The sequence below is a fragment of the Alosa sapidissima genome, chromosome 4 (genome assembly GCF_018492685.1).
Source record: "Alosa sapidissima isolate fAloSap1 chromosome 4, fAloSap1.pri, whole genome shotgun sequence".
NCBI classification, from domain to species: domain Eukaryota; kingdom Metazoa; phylum Chordata; class Actinopteri; order Clupeiformes; family Clupeidae; genus Alosa; species Alosa sapidissima.
In genome coordinates, this window is record NC_055960.1 from 3,742,968 (window position 1) to 3,758,185 (window position 15,218).

General features: G+C 42.3%; 1 protein-coding gene across 1 annotated transcript in view; it reads left to right on the plus strand.

The window, feature by feature from the left end:
- The window catches only part of LOC121707430 (filamin-B), a 63,897-nt gene that overhangs the window by 15,133 nt on the left and 33,546 nt on the right, over positions 1-15,218 (plus strand). Inside the window, exons 2-14 of the mRNA XM_042089980.1 lie at positions 4,678-4,926; positions 5,288-5,385; positions 6,042-6,189; positions 7,941-8,059; positions 8,569-8,643; positions 8,744-8,906; positions 9,130-9,330; positions 10,900-11,037; positions 11,398-11,524; positions 12,902-13,038; positions 13,407-13,600; positions 14,006-14,119; positions 14,264-14,407. Coding sequence (XP_041945914.1) covers positions 4,678-4,926; positions 5,288-5,385; positions 6,042-6,189; positions 7,941-8,059; positions 8,569-8,643; positions 8,744-8,906; positions 9,130-9,330; positions 10,900-11,037; positions 11,398-11,524; positions 12,902-13,038; positions 13,407-13,600; positions 14,006-14,119; positions 14,264-14,407 — 1,907 coding nt within the window. The remainder of the gene's footprint in view (positions 1-4,677; positions 4,927-5,287; positions 5,386-6,041; positions 6,190-7,940; positions 8,060-8,568; positions 8,644-8,743; positions 8,907-9,129; positions 9,331-10,899; positions 11,038-11,397; positions 11,525-12,901; positions 13,039-13,406; positions 13,601-14,005; positions 14,120-14,263; positions 14,408-15,218) is intronic.

The following is a 15,218-nucleotide window of genomic DNA, read 5'->3' on the forward strand; positions in this document are numbered from 1 at the left end:
CAGTGATGGAAAAGCCTAAAGGGCTGTTCTAGAAAGGCATCAGATTCAGAGTTCAGTGGGTTTGTTTCTTTCCTTTTATATGCACTTTTCTTGTATGTTGCATTGTTATGGCATGGGGAGCCCTGGCCCTGGCATTTTATTTAAAAAGCCCTATCCCCAAAGAAACACTGATTGCTTCTATGTCTTTTATTTTCTCTGTTCAGTGCTGCTTCAGTGTAATCAATTTCCTCACCAGTCCTAGTCTTGAGATTGAACAATGTCACAATCTGATTCACAATGGGTTATTTTTTATTTTATTTTATTTATTTTTTTTAAATACAGCTCATGTTGTAAGCACTTGGATGTGCTGTCAACTTTTTCCTTCTTTTTCACTCTCTCTCTCACACTCACATACATACATACATACATACATACATACACACACTCTCACACACACACACACACTCTCACACACACACACACACACACACTCTCACACACACACACACTCTCACACACACACACACACACTCTCACACACACACACTATGTTGTAACAGGACGAGTATGTGCTGATGAGACAAACTAATCTAAATAGGTGTGTTTATCAAGACCCTGGTCAAAAGTGAGGGAATTTGGAGTTTTGTAGCCTGACTGCCCTGCCTCCCCTCAAGTAGTCCGCATAGAAAAATAATAATAATAAATAATTTGAAAGCTATTTCCATCCTTTGTCAGGTGAATTCTCTTTAACATTTGCCAGTTGCCACAAGGACCCGCTCCTGCATAGAGCCCAATTCTTTCTCATCTCTTATACAGGTGTACATACTGTACATTACATTACATATGTCTACTAGGGGTGTAACGGTACACAAAAATCAGTTCCATGTGTACTTCGGTTTTGAAGTCACGGTTCAGTTCATTTTCATTACAGTAAGTCTGTAGGTACTGCTAACACTATTGCTAATAAACAATGGGAATAGTATTTTGAAAATGTTTTTTTGACATCAGTTGACTAAACTGACATATGATTCACCACTTAATATGTGTATGCTTGCGGACCATGTTTCAAATTCAAGTTCCCACACAAACGCCAACTGTTGATTACTGTTAAAGAGTGCATTTGGTACATTCTGTTGATTACTGTTAAAGAGTACATTTGGTACATTCGGTACTCATCTGTATGGAACCTACTGTCAATTCTGATACCAAGTCAAGAATTGCGATTTTGATACTTCTTCGATACTTTTTTAAAAATGTGTTTGATTTTGGGGCCCCCACCACCCTGACCGTAATATATACTGTAGTGGGATCATTCACAACAGTGGACATCCTAGATTCTCCTTGACTCTCTCCACACGCACAAACACACACTGAAAATGATGGCTTATGTGATATGTTTCTATTTCATATATTTTTAAATTCATATTCATATTCGAGTGTATTTAGTTAATAATGTATTTTTTTAATGTATAGCAATTTACTAGTAGCTAAACATATTTAGTAATTTGAATACTTAATAGACTAGTTTAGACTAATTTTTTTTTTTCCAGAGGCCTCCCCCCCCCCCACGTGAATCAAATAAAACTGGTCGAAAAATGACGTTTACAAGGTTAAAACGGCCACCAAATGTCATAAGCACACATACACACACATGGGTAGGCTACACACTAGTGTTGCGCGGGTTTGGGCACAAGCGGCCCGCGGTCGCCCAATATTTTAATCAACCCGACCGCAACTCGGACCGCGAATATTAATTAGCACATTGGTGATGAGTAGGTGTCACTTTAAGAAATACGTGAGAGTAATTGGCCTCCCTTCAGCCTGACTGTTTTAGGCTAGTCGCTATATAAAAGTTGTGCATAGTGCATAAGTATGGAGCTGAATTTGTCTCAATAATATTTATCTCAATAATATTTGTTTCATTAGCAGAAAGCTAGTGTGTTGTGGGCAACAACGACCCAACCTGTAATAAATCGAAAGGACGCAAGTACTCGTTCATTCAACTTTTGACCTATAATCCATAGTGAGCTTGCAGAAACCACAATCAAATCTTTGATTTTTCAACAACAACCAGGTGAAAGAGACAAATTTAGCCGTCTAGCTCCATAGACCCCCATTGTTTTTGCACTTATTCGTGATCGCCCCTAGCGGAACTGCAACACATTGCAGGTACAATGGAGTTAATAGGGAGTGATCCGGCTCTCCGTAAACGGGCTCTGGTTATGAGTCCCATAGAACACACTACCATCTACTGGATTAGAAAGTGTCAGCAGGCTACTTGTGGATTAGAGTGCGGATCGGGCCACAAATTTCTGTCCAAACCCGGCCCGTGTCCGACAGAGTTGCGTCCGAACCCGACAGGCATTTTTATTTTTATGTCCGAACCCGACCCGAGCCCGATGCAGATGATGCCAGTTATTCCCATGCTAGTGATTAAACGTTCACGTTTGTGGATAGCCTGTCTTTTTAGCCCATTAAACGGAACACACAACAAATTGTCTACAGAATCAGATGAGCGTGCACGCACGCAGGTCACATACAGCGCACATTAACACAAGAGGCCCAAGCAAGCATAGCCTATTGAAATAGAATTCTTGTCTTACCGTTGACAAAAAGTCTTGAAATAAACTGCAACAGTCCACTGATCCATATGCAGCATCGATGTTAATTGGGGCAACTCGAGGAAATCCTCATCCAGTGAACGAGACGACCTTATAGCCTACCGGTAGCCTATGTCTTTACCACAGTAGCCTATGCAACGCAAATAATCTTAATCTCCTGATAGGCTAACAACTTTTTTTAACGTCACCCAAGACTGCTTATGTGCATATGTGCGAAATGTGCATAACCATTTGTTTATGTAGTCGTGACAACGCGTGTGCATTTCAGGCGGCATGCCTAAAATGCGTTGTCACGATAAACAAATCTTGCACACAGGAAGAAAGCTATTAGGTCTTTTTTACATTTTACTTTATTCTCAAAAAACAAACGTTTGCATCATGTAAAGCAGACCTGTTGGTTACCCAACATAATAAGGAATTTTAAATGTAAAGCTTCCAATGCATATCGCCCCCATGTGTCCGAATCCGAACCGAACCCGACTACAATTTCTAAATATTTGTCCGAACCCGACCCGACCTGTCGGGTAGCCACACTCTATTGTGGGTCTGGGTGGCTTCTCTGCCGCAAAGTTTGTCTCAAAAATACGTGATCCACAAATGCTGATCCACAAATGCGAAAACGAAAACTGTGTGTGCTGGTGATCCACAAATGCAAAATTAGATTTCACAAAGGCAATTTTCAGTTTTACAAATGCCATTTAATTTACAAATACACATCTACAATTGTGAAAAACAATTTACGAGTTACATATATGTTTTTTTTTTTTTTTTTTTTTTTTTTAGTTTATTTATTTAGTTTTTATTATTTGTGGATGTCAAAACACGAATGCAAGTCAAGAAATATTTGTGGATGTCGCCATCTACTGGATTGCGATTTCTGTGTGAAAGTAGGCCTATTTACGTGTGGATTTGTGTGACTCTCATGTGAACGTCTCAAAAACACGTTACTTTGGAAAGCGAAGAATGCGTGTGCTGGTGATCCACAAATGCAGAATCACATTTCACAAATGAAATTTTCGGTTTTACAAATGGCATTTTATTTACAAATGCACATCTATATTTGTAAAAATCAATATACGAGTTACAAATATGATTTTTTGTAGATATCAAAACACACATGCAAATCAAGAAATATTTGTGGATCCCCCTCTGCGCATATACAAATATTATTGAGACAAATTTAGCTCCATACATAAGGATATGTGGATGCAATTCATTATGTTTTCTATGTCATTAGATAAAATATATGTTCAAAAAACTAACAAATCGAAGACAATCTTTCTGGGATCAAGTGTTTACGTGACCTGAGCTAGCAGGATGGTTACCAAGGAGCTCTTTCCAGATGTAAAAGTTTGCCTTGGTTGCGTAGCCTATTTGCGTAAGCGCAAAGTGGTTCTCTCTCTCTCTCTCCCTCTCCCTCTCCCTCCCTCCGTGTGTCTCTGCGTCTGCATGAGGCTATGTTCAGTTCAACTCGGTAGTTGATCCGTCCGGTCAATAGCAAAATAAAAACTTATAGTTCAAAGATGTGTTGACCTTTAGAAGCAAGCCCTTGGGACACTTTCACAGTCCTGCACTCGGTCAAGGACCGCAGATTCCATCTCCCTCCATTGCCCTCTCTGCTCCTCGGCTGATCCCCTGGAACAATGGGCTGCCATGGCGACAGCCTAGATAATTAGAGCACTCCATGCAGATGTCCGTTCTTGTCTCCTGGGCAGGATGGGTCAGAACTTTGTAGCAAAGAGGGGCTGAAATGCCAAGGACATGCCTGGTGCTCTGGTGCCAGAAAACCACATATGAACACACATTCTGAGTGCACACTCACAGCCCATCAAGTCTTAGAACACATTAAACAGCTTTCAGGATTCGATCTGACTATGAAGTAATGGAGTCATTCCCCCAGCCCGCTGATGCGTAGTACGCAGTCCAATATGTTGTTGAAGTATTCTTGGGCCACAAACAGTCCCCAGTTCAGTATTTTAATGAGGTCTTTGTTGCTTCACATGGAGTCCAGTGTTTATGATTTCTTCTCCATTAGAGGAGACTGACCCCCCTGTCACTTGTGCTTGTTCTCCTGCAGACAGTAAGGCAATCGTAGATGGAAACCTGAAGCTCATCCTTGGCATGGTGTGGACGCTCATCCTGCATTACTCCATTTCCATGCCTGTGTGGGAGGATGAGGATGACGAAGAGGCCAAGAAACAGACACCCAAACAGCGGTTGCTGGGATGGATCCAGAACAAAGTGCCTGACCTGCCAATCACCAACTTCAGCCAGGACTGGCAGAATGGAAAAGCCCTGGGTGCCTTGGTGGACAGTTGTGCCCCTGGTAAGATGGCCACCAGTGGGCATTACCAAGTTGATTGGAAAACATGGACTTTTGTAATCAGTGGTTTCTGGGATCGTTTTAAAGCAAATCCTAATGATGTACAGTATTAGATATAAATAGCTACTTGTACTAAGCTTAATTCATAGCTAGAAAAAAATCATTTCGATCTTGGCATTACCGTATTTTCCAGACTATAAGTCGCACTTTTTTTCATAGTTTGGCTAGTCCTGTGACTCGGGTGCAACATATATTTATATATGTGTTTTTTTTTTCTCTTCATGACACATTTTTTGACTGGTGTGACTTATAGTTCGGAAAATACGATATGTTTGATTTGGGTGGTGTATGTGCTGTTCTACAGGTCTGTGTCCAGACTGGGAGACATGGGATACAGCGAAACCTGTGGACAATGCTACAGAGGCCATGCAACTGGCTGATGATTGGTTGGGAATCCCACAGGTGAGCCCGAGTCCATAACTGCTTTAAGAATGGTCAAGTTATCTTCCTTGTACACATGGAGCACCACCACTGAAACTTGTTCTGTCCAAGTAGAACTTGCAGAAGGTGACCTGCCTGACCTAATGTTCTGTATGTTGCTGAGATGCAAGATGAGTTCATGTAATTCACATTCACAAGTCTGACATTGCATTGCTGTTATGATTTGAAAGAGGACCTGAAAAATGATTGCAGAACAGCTATTTTATTTGTCTTTGAGGTGGTGACTCCCCTTTTAAAGTAGATTAAATTTTCAATAGCTAACCAAACCATTTGTTCACTGAAAAGAACTAGCCCTCATATCAAACACACACCTACTTGCTCATGATGAATAGCATTACTCACAATTCATCAAACAGGCAGCATTACCCTCTCCTAGAAATGTAAGATCAGCCATTACACACCTCAGCCACACCTGTGTTGCACTTTGACCATGTGCTGTTCTTATGAAATGCCTGGAGTGCTTAGTTATACCCAGCTCGAGAGTGTTTTTTTTTTGTTTTGTTTTTTTAAGGCTATTAGGAATCCCTTGTTTGTTTGTCTTACAAACAGCACAGTTAGAACTATACTAGGCAGTATGTGTGTTATCGATGTTAACCTTGTAAGTTGTATATCTTCAGGTGATCGCTCCAGAGGAGATCATTGACCCAAGTGTTGATGAGCAATCGGTCATGACGTATCTGTCCCAGTTCCCTAAGTCCAAGCTGAAGCCTGGTGCTCCACTCAAACCCAAACTCAACCCAAAGAAAGCCAGAGCGTACGGCCCAGGTACTGTGTACAATCTGAATAGATTCAAGCCAACTGATGTCCATCCTAGAGGATGTGATTAATAAGAAGCAGAAATGGTGGCAGAAAGTATCACTTTTCAAATAGAGGTCAAATAGATTTTAAAAAATGTTGTTTTGAGGTTGTCAGTTGCCATGGCACAGTAACTCAGTAACTCAACAGAGTGTACATGTACCCATGGGAATAGCCAGACAAGGACCCAATAGCAGCTCTGAATTCACCTAATTGAAGCTCTGTATTAAATAATACAGTCAATCAACAGAGCAAGGGGCTAAATGTGAGTAATCTTCAGGATTTTCGTTACTCCAGTTTTACTTTTTTCCATGAAGTAATTTTCTTACCTTCCACAGCTACTTAGAGTGTCTTCCCAATCTGAGGTTTCATTTTAGCATGAGTAAAAATCAGTCTCTCTCTCAAAGGTAACCTTTTATTTAAAGTTCTGCCCTATACTTACCACTTTAGTCTGGGCATGGGTGTAAATGCATCAACATGTTAACATGTGTATTTTTGTGTTCATGTGTGTGTGTTTTGAGGACACATGCTTGAGGACTATTTCTTTTGTTCTTGACAGTAGCCATAAACAACAGGATGTCCTGGCTTTAAGCCTGTCCCATGCAGGCATCCTGTGGCCGGAGTTGACTCTGGTGCATTACATGCAAAACAGTGTCTGAGTCAGGGCCAGGGTCCGGGCCCGGCCGCAACAGTGTCTGAGTCACTGATCAGGATAAAGCAGCCTGCCGTCAGTCATGTTTGCACTCCTGCACTGGCTAAATGAAAATCAAATCCATTTCTTTCCAAGAAATGGAACCATGTGTGTGTACAGATGATGTATACATTGGTCTGTGCAGTATTTGGCAGCCCCACCCTGCCTGCCAAACCCAAATGTGGTAGCTGTAGCAGCCTCATGATTCAGCGAAGAATGGCCTTAGTAATTGGTTGCTGTAATTAGTAAGTGCACAAAGTACAAGATTTATTGTTGAGGGAATTGGATTTGATGAAATGTGGTGATTCAACATGAAGAAATGCTTGGAATGATCTTTATTTAGTCTTTTATATATTCTAATGGCATTAGCCTCATGGATGCACAGGGAAGTGCACGTGTAATGCTTGTGTGGTGTTGGTATTTGGGAATTTCCCATTTAGGGGAATGCCAACATCCAATATTCCCTGATGTAATCACTCAGACACTGTGGACATAACTTAAGGTAAAACACTACCCCATCCCAAAATAAAGAGCTATGTTATCTTAAGTGTGGGGTTGCAAGGTTGGCCTTAACCCTTGTTTAGAAACACAATGTGAGGAAATCCTTGGTCATTACTGTTTGCCACAACAATAGGGCCAGATGCACCCATTTTAATCAGCAGTAAATGGTTCAGGATGCTCGCTCGTGAGTCGAGACCAGTGATGAATAGTCAAGTCAATAGGCGTATGCATGCCATCATTGATTCATCAGGTTGGTCTCTGTTATGCTTGGCACCTATGGGGGAGATAACGTGCCATTGTCTGTGTGCATGCTTCAGAGCGTTAGCACCGCTGATGGTCTTTTGTTTATTGGTTGAGAAATGTTCACTTAGAGAGACTGCAGTGAAAGAGCCACTTCTCAATGCATGGCACTGATGGCCCTTAACATGTTTTAGCCTGCTACACACAATTAATAATGTGTCATACTGAAGTGCTCGCATACTCTGTGTTTAATTTCTCTGCTAATTTCTCTTACTTTCTCTGTGTTCAGGAATTGAGCCTGTGGGGAACAGGGTGATGCGCCCTGCTGTCTTCACTGTGGATGCCTTCAGTGCTGGTCAGGGTCAGGTCACTGTTTACATTGAAGACCCAGAGGGCACCAGGGAGGAGGTGAGCTCAGCCACTTCTTATAGAACACACATCATCCACACGCCTCTCTGTAGAACACACATCATCCACACGCCTCTCTGTAGAACACACATCATCCACACGCCTCTTTCTCTGCCCCTGATCAGTATGTCTTGACCTTTCCTTATATGCTATGTATTATATGTTCTGTAGGACTCTGAATTGTGACAAACTAAATGTGCATCAGTGTTAACACTGCCGATCACCTGACCAGTACAGCTACTTTAAGGGCTCTTGCTCGTCAAGTGCCTTGCAGCTGCACTCTGAACCATGAGGTCATACCTGGCAGAGTTGTTGACTGTAACCTTTAACTAGATCAGTCACTGCTGAGCTCATCACAAGGCTCATCTTCATGCCAGTCCTGAAGTCAACCCTACTGCAGTGATTGCACCAACCACGATAAAAGCTAAATGTGTGACAGATGTTCTGAATGTTGTGATAATTGTTTGGATAATGCAGTTCATACTACAAGAATCTCAATTATTCTCCAGGTGAAGGCTGTTCCCAATGAAGGCAAGAAGACCTTCAGTGTGACCTACATCCCACAAGTAATGGGGCTGCACAAGGTGGGCACAGTTTAGACATCTGTATGCTTGTCTTTTGGATTGGGAAGCAATTGTTGGTGTTTGGACGCTATACAAATCCTTTTTTGGGGGGCCCTTGCAGGTGACTGTGCTGTTTGCTGGCCAGCAAATACCAAAGAGCCCATTCGAAGTAGACGTGGATAAGGCTCAGGGAGATCCCACAAAGGTCCTTGCTAAAGGGCCTGGCCTTGAGCCATTGGGCAATATTGCTAACAAGCCCACCTACTTTGACATCTACACTGCAGGTGCATTGAATCACCTTATTATAAGTGTTTATATATTTCTATATTTTTATATTCTGTTTTTACACCTCTTAAATTTACGAGCAAAACAAAATGCTGTGTTGTTAAAATATCTTAGAGATTATGAGACTATACTTAGTTTTTGTTCTCCTAGAATACTCATTATAACAGAGAACTAAATGTTCCCATCAAAATACAGACAATGATTCTTGTTTCCTGATCACAGGGGCCGGAGTGGGTGAGGTCACAACGGTCATCAAGGACCCCCAGGGCAACAAGAACACAGTCGAGGCCATCTTGGAGGACAAGGGAGACAGTGTGTTCCGTTGCACCTACCGGCCAATCCAGGCTGGCCCCCACACCATCACAATCACTTTTGGCGGCATCGGCATTCCCAAGAGTCCCTTCACAGTCACGATTGGCCCAGGTACCCGTGCATCTACCCCAGAGTTGGCCTTTCAACCAACAGAGAACTGGTTCTGTTCAGAACGCTTTGAACCTTGATGCTGTCTCGTGAGCCAGCCCACTCCTAGAGTTTCGACTGAGTCTCAGCCTATATTGGAAGGAGGCAGACTCATAGTTTTAGAGCGAGACCACGAGACCTTGTTATTCTGTTAGTTATTCTGACAGTTATTCTAGTTTTTGCCTAATCTGTCATTCCAATGCGTGCCTCTGGTTGTGATAATCGATGAGATGAGTGAGCAATCCGCAATTATTAAATTTGGTTGCTTGAACCACAATATATTCATTTCTAAAGGAAGTTTAAAGAAGAAGCACAGTGGGCATATGTGGTCTTCCTATCACTAGTTGCTTGCACAACTGAACTGTGGAATGACACGTCCACTTCGGTTGACAGGAATGGTTCATCTGAATCATGAACCAGAACAAAGACGGCTTTAATGTAGAGATGGGTTCCAGGTCGTGTTTAATGATCTACTTTCACACCACTGACCGAGTGTATTTCTCTGGTATTCTTACAGACCTTTACAGTTTTTATAGAAAGCTGTAAAATGCCACCACTATTAACCAGCTGTGCATGTTACGTGCAGTCGTGCATGTTTCTCTTTTTTAGTGCCAAGTTTGTGAAGTCTGTTTTGTGGCCTTTTTCACAGCCCTAATCTTTAAGCACTGACATTATTAGAACATTAAAGCATGTTATACGTGGAGGCATTAGAGCAGTATTTTATAGACTAGCACCAGCATCCAGCAACAGATAACATTTTTCTTTGCATGTCGAACCTGAACACTTGATAAGAGTCCAATACATTTGATTTACATTCCTCGACTGCTTCTATACTAACTGACCGTGAGGGAGGAATCTCATTGTTTTAATCAATAAGAAAGAAAAAGGCTATAGTATCAGACAAATGAGTCTGTATTGTGTGTTACCTCATGTACCCATAAAACACAAAACACAAGCTCTTATTAGTGGAAAATGAGTATCCGTACATCCAACGCTGTTTATGTCCATGTGGCCAGAGATGAGGATGTGAGAGGGGTGGTGTTGAGGGAGCACAGGAGAGGACAGGCCTGCTGGCACTGGGACATGGGGCTTGTAAAACACCAAATTCCATCTCTGTGAGGCAGCTTTTCCAACACACAGCTCTCCTCTCAAGCAATCTTCTCAGCACAGTGCTTTAATTGATTTTCCAAAATAAAACATTTTTTTTTTCTTGTCAAAATTGTGTTTTTTAGTATTTCTATGCCACGAGTTTTCATCTGTGTAAATAGATCACACAAAAATAAACCTAAATGCCTAAAAATAACCTCTGTACAAATCTCTGTGCAGAAAACAGTCCTGCTGAAGATGCATATATGCAAGGCCATATATCAAGGCCATGTGGTGCCATATATCATATTTCCTGGTGTTTACCAGCCATTTCTCAGTTATTCACTTCCTGTCTGGTTTTGCCTTCACACTTTTGCTTTTACGCTAGAAAAGATGGATCAGCAGCTCATAGTCATACGTGTGTGTATGTGTGTGATTGTATTGTAGCTTCCAATCCAAATGCCTGTCGTGCCACGGGCCGTGGGTTGCAGCCTCGAGGCGTTCGTATCAAGCAGACGGCCGATTTTAAGGTGGACACTCGGAATGCAGGGAGTGGAGACCTGAAGGTCACAGTCAAAGGGCCCAGTAAGTGGTCATCATTTGAGTTTAGTTTGTTTATATCTGTGCTGTTTCTTTGCCAGCATCTGCACCACATACTAATCCTCTCCTCTTCTTACTCACACAAAAACACTTTTATGAATGTATTATGAAATATGGCATTTTTCTCAATAAGAAATTAAGCTTGCATTAAATCTTCAAAATTGGCACACTTGAAGAATGTTCTAGATTGTGCAGCCACTGATTCAATGCTCAAACACATAAGCTGAAGCCTGATGCTGTGGATAATACTGCTTTGGATGTTGTCTTTTAGTGTGGTTCATTGTTTGTTTTTCTGTGTTAGTTGTCATGATGTCAGTTGTGTTTCTTTATCCCTGTCCCAAACAGAGGGTCAAGATGAGCTGGTGAAGCAGAAGGAATCGCTGGATGGTGTGAATGCCTTTGAATACTACCCACTTACGCCTGGAAAGTATGTAGTGACTATTACATGGGGAGGAATGCATATTCCAAAGAGGTGAGCACTTCCAGTACATGCATGTTCAGGCAGATAAATGACCAGTCACAGATGTTTAAAAACACTGTTGTTCATATGTCTTGCTCATTTTTTTTCCCTCCTTGCTTGGAAGTCAGCCATTCAAAAGCTTTTAAAATGTTTAAGCTGTAACTGTTGCTGCCACAGAATGTTTGAGATGGTGATTTCATGGGCAAATTCCCTGAACAAGCACCATATGCTCCTATTTGTCAGCTTCCATCGCAGAAGTCTCGTTTTCAGAGTGCCACGAAGTTAGAGAAGTTTCATAATGACTGGTGGTAGCGATGCAAAGCGATGTAAAAGGCCAACAGAGAGAATGTTTTGAGGCTGAATTTTGGGCTGCTGCTCGGGTAGGCAGAGGAAGTGAGGGAGAGCAGACGCAGGGCAGGACTGGGCATTACCTCATGCTCAGCTTGTCGCTGATGTCTGGAAAAGCAGCACCACAGGGGATCCTGGCACATAGGCACAGAGTGTGTGTTCTGTAGCACAGGAAACAGTTTAATGTCTTCACACACATTTCCACGTTCCAGGTTCACTGCTGCTGTACCCAGTGAATAGCAGTGCAGACAGCTCTGTTTAATGGGCATGCAGAGCCCCCCTGCAAATGGTTTGGTGGTGTTGGGGTTTATTTAGTTTTGTTTTGGAGGGAGGCACAGTGTTGGTAATGACTGGAGGGAAAGGAATCAGGGTTGGTGAGGGTTGAAGAGCCAGTCAGTCTACTAGTGTACCAAGCGTTCACCAGGCATGAAGTCACATCTCCTTATCAGAGAGTTTGACCTAAAGGACGGACGATAAGGAGGTATCAGTCTTCCTGAGATGGCAACTAGTCCCGTTCCCATGTGAACAGGGTTGCCCAGGTGACTTCACACATGAGAGGTTGAGAGTACAGCAGCAGAGGCTGTGATTGGCTGAGGCTAGGTGTGGCAGGAACAGAGTGGATGTGCTGAAATGCCTCACACAGAGTTGAGTCCAGATCAGCACAATTGCAGCCCTGTTCTGTTCTCAGCTCTGCCCTGCTTTCTCCACTCACCACCACACCTTAGCTCAGCTCCCAACTATTCCCTCCACATTCACAAACACACACATTCATGCAGCCATACACTCCCTGCCCAGTAACTTTCATCACTTTCCTGTTCACATTTGTTCAGTCAAAAAGTAATGGAATTAAGCAATATTGTTTTTGTTTGTTTGTTTGTTCTTCAGGTTGCAAGCAATTCTAAGCAATTTTACAAATACTCAAATTAAGCTAGTTTTTATATGAAATTCGTTAACTTATTGTACCTCAATTATTCTCTTGCTGCTTAAATAAACAAGGTGTGTCCATGCAGTCAGACATGTTGTGTAATTGTTCTCTGGCAGTCCCTTTGAGGTCCAGGTTGGCACTGCGGCCGGGCCACAGAAGATCCGAGCCTGGGGCCCAGGACTTGAAGGAGGAGTGGTGGGCAGGTCTGCTGACTTTGTGGCAGAATCCATTGGCACAGATGTGGGAGTACTTGGTAATATTTCCTGTTTGAACTCCTTAATTGTTATAGATTGTGTGATAACTAATCGTTGCAATTTGATTAATTCCAGCAGGGATTTGTTCGGGTCTCTCCCAGATTAGCAACTATCCTGTAACATATGACAAACTCACTCTTATCCCTCTATTGCACATGGTGTTGCCATATGGCAGCAATTGATTTAGCTTACCACTAATCACCTGAACGTGCCGATACCTGTATGATTATGACTGACCGGAAATCTGTCACAATCATACACAAAATGAAGTAAACCCTATAGAAGTTTGTCATGTTCACCCATGTTCAGTATTGGTTCAATTGTTCTTTCACTTGCTTAGCTCACTCTGTCTTACTGGCTGTTGTAGGCTTTGCTATTGAGGGCCCTTCCCAGGCTAAGATTGAGTGTGAAGACCAGAATGATGGCTCTTGTGATGTCAAGTACTGGCCAACAGAGCCTGGCGAGTATGCCGTGCACGTCATGTGTGATGATCAGGATATTGAAGACAGTCCATTCATGGCCTACATCATCCCTGACAACAAAGCCAACAATGTTGACCAGGTGAGCACTCCATGTCTTTTGGTTTTGGACTAGGATGTCCCAGTGTAGCCTTCTTACCATTCCACACACCTGTGCATAAAGGTAGTTTGGTCAAAGTTGCCAGATGTAAAACTTGTTGAACTTACTGAACATATCCTCATTGTCACAGCTGTATGCTTTCGTCCATTTAGCTTTTTAATGTTTTCATATTTATTCATTTTTCATATTGCATCCACACTTGCAGCATGTTCCAAGTAAACTTTCCATGGTTTTGTGCTTTTATAATTGAGCAGTATTGTAGCACCTTGTTTTAAAATGGTTAATTTTTGTACTTTTATATTCAGATAATGTATCAGGAAGAATGCTGCAATATTGTATTGTTTGACATCCAGAAGGGGCTGGTTTATAAGTGTTTGCTGGTTTCAGGTTAAGGCTTATGGACCTGGCCTAGAGAAGACTGGCTGCGTCATCAACATGCCAGCAGAATTCACTGTCAGTGCAAAGGATGCAGGGAAAGGTCCTCTGAAAATTATCGCACAGGTAGTGTTCTCTTCTCCTGGACTCAGCGGACCAATATAGCACATTTTCAGCTAATTTTATGTTCACTAAAATCTTTTGCTTTGTGCACCAAAGCCTTTATCCGGTGATTTTTACTATTCACATTCTCTGTTCTTGCTCTCCCAGAAAGCAGATGGCGTTCCAGTGGATGTGAAGGTGAAGAGCCAAGGGGACGGAGTCTATGGCTGCTCCTACAATCCCACAGAGGCTGTCAAACACACTGTGGCTATCTCGTGGGGAGGGGTCAGTGTGCCCAACAGCCCCTTCAGGGTAAGGCCCCCCACGTCCAGGCCAGGTGGTGATGAGTTGTCTGCCTCCACTAACCCCTCAGTGCAGTCTGCAGGGCCTCTACTGTCTCCCCTTAAACAAGCCCCAGCCAGTGACCGCACTGTAGACTCACTGCAGTCCAAAGTTACCAGCACACAATTGAATCAAGTCAGCTCAAGTGTAGATCCTCCACTGCTTGAGATGTCTCACAAGAGCAATACTCGCCGAGACCACAGCCCACTTAGACGAAGCCCAGCCCAGTACAGAGTGTCTTTAGACACTGTGGACCACCTTTTGATGCAGGAGCCAAAGACCAGACCTCTAATCATCATGACCACTTACACAGCCTCTCGCCATATCACGTCTGTTTGCACAGTTCAGTGCTAATGTGCTGCAGTAGCCTCCTCTGTGGTTGGTGTCTTAAGTATGTAATTAGTGTACTACAGAACAATTAATTAGAATCATGTCAGTTTTTTTTTTTTAGAAAGGTACTAAACAATATGATTTCATTGTGTTTCTGAGCAAAATAATGGGATGCTTATTTCAGATTTTTTTTTTTTAGATTGGACCGATCATTTCATTAATACTTATTGTACTCATAATCTAAAGATAATTTTGTTTTCATTTTTTCCTTTTAAGTATTCTTCCTATATGTTTACCTCACAATGTTAAAGGAACACGCCACTGTTTTATGAAATTGGGTTATTCACCACCTCCCCTAGAGTTGGATAAGTGGGCAAAAGCATTTTTGTCTTAGTGCATGCATTGGCTTAGTCCGCCAGTGCTGCCACTAGCTTAGCTTAGCATAGTGAAT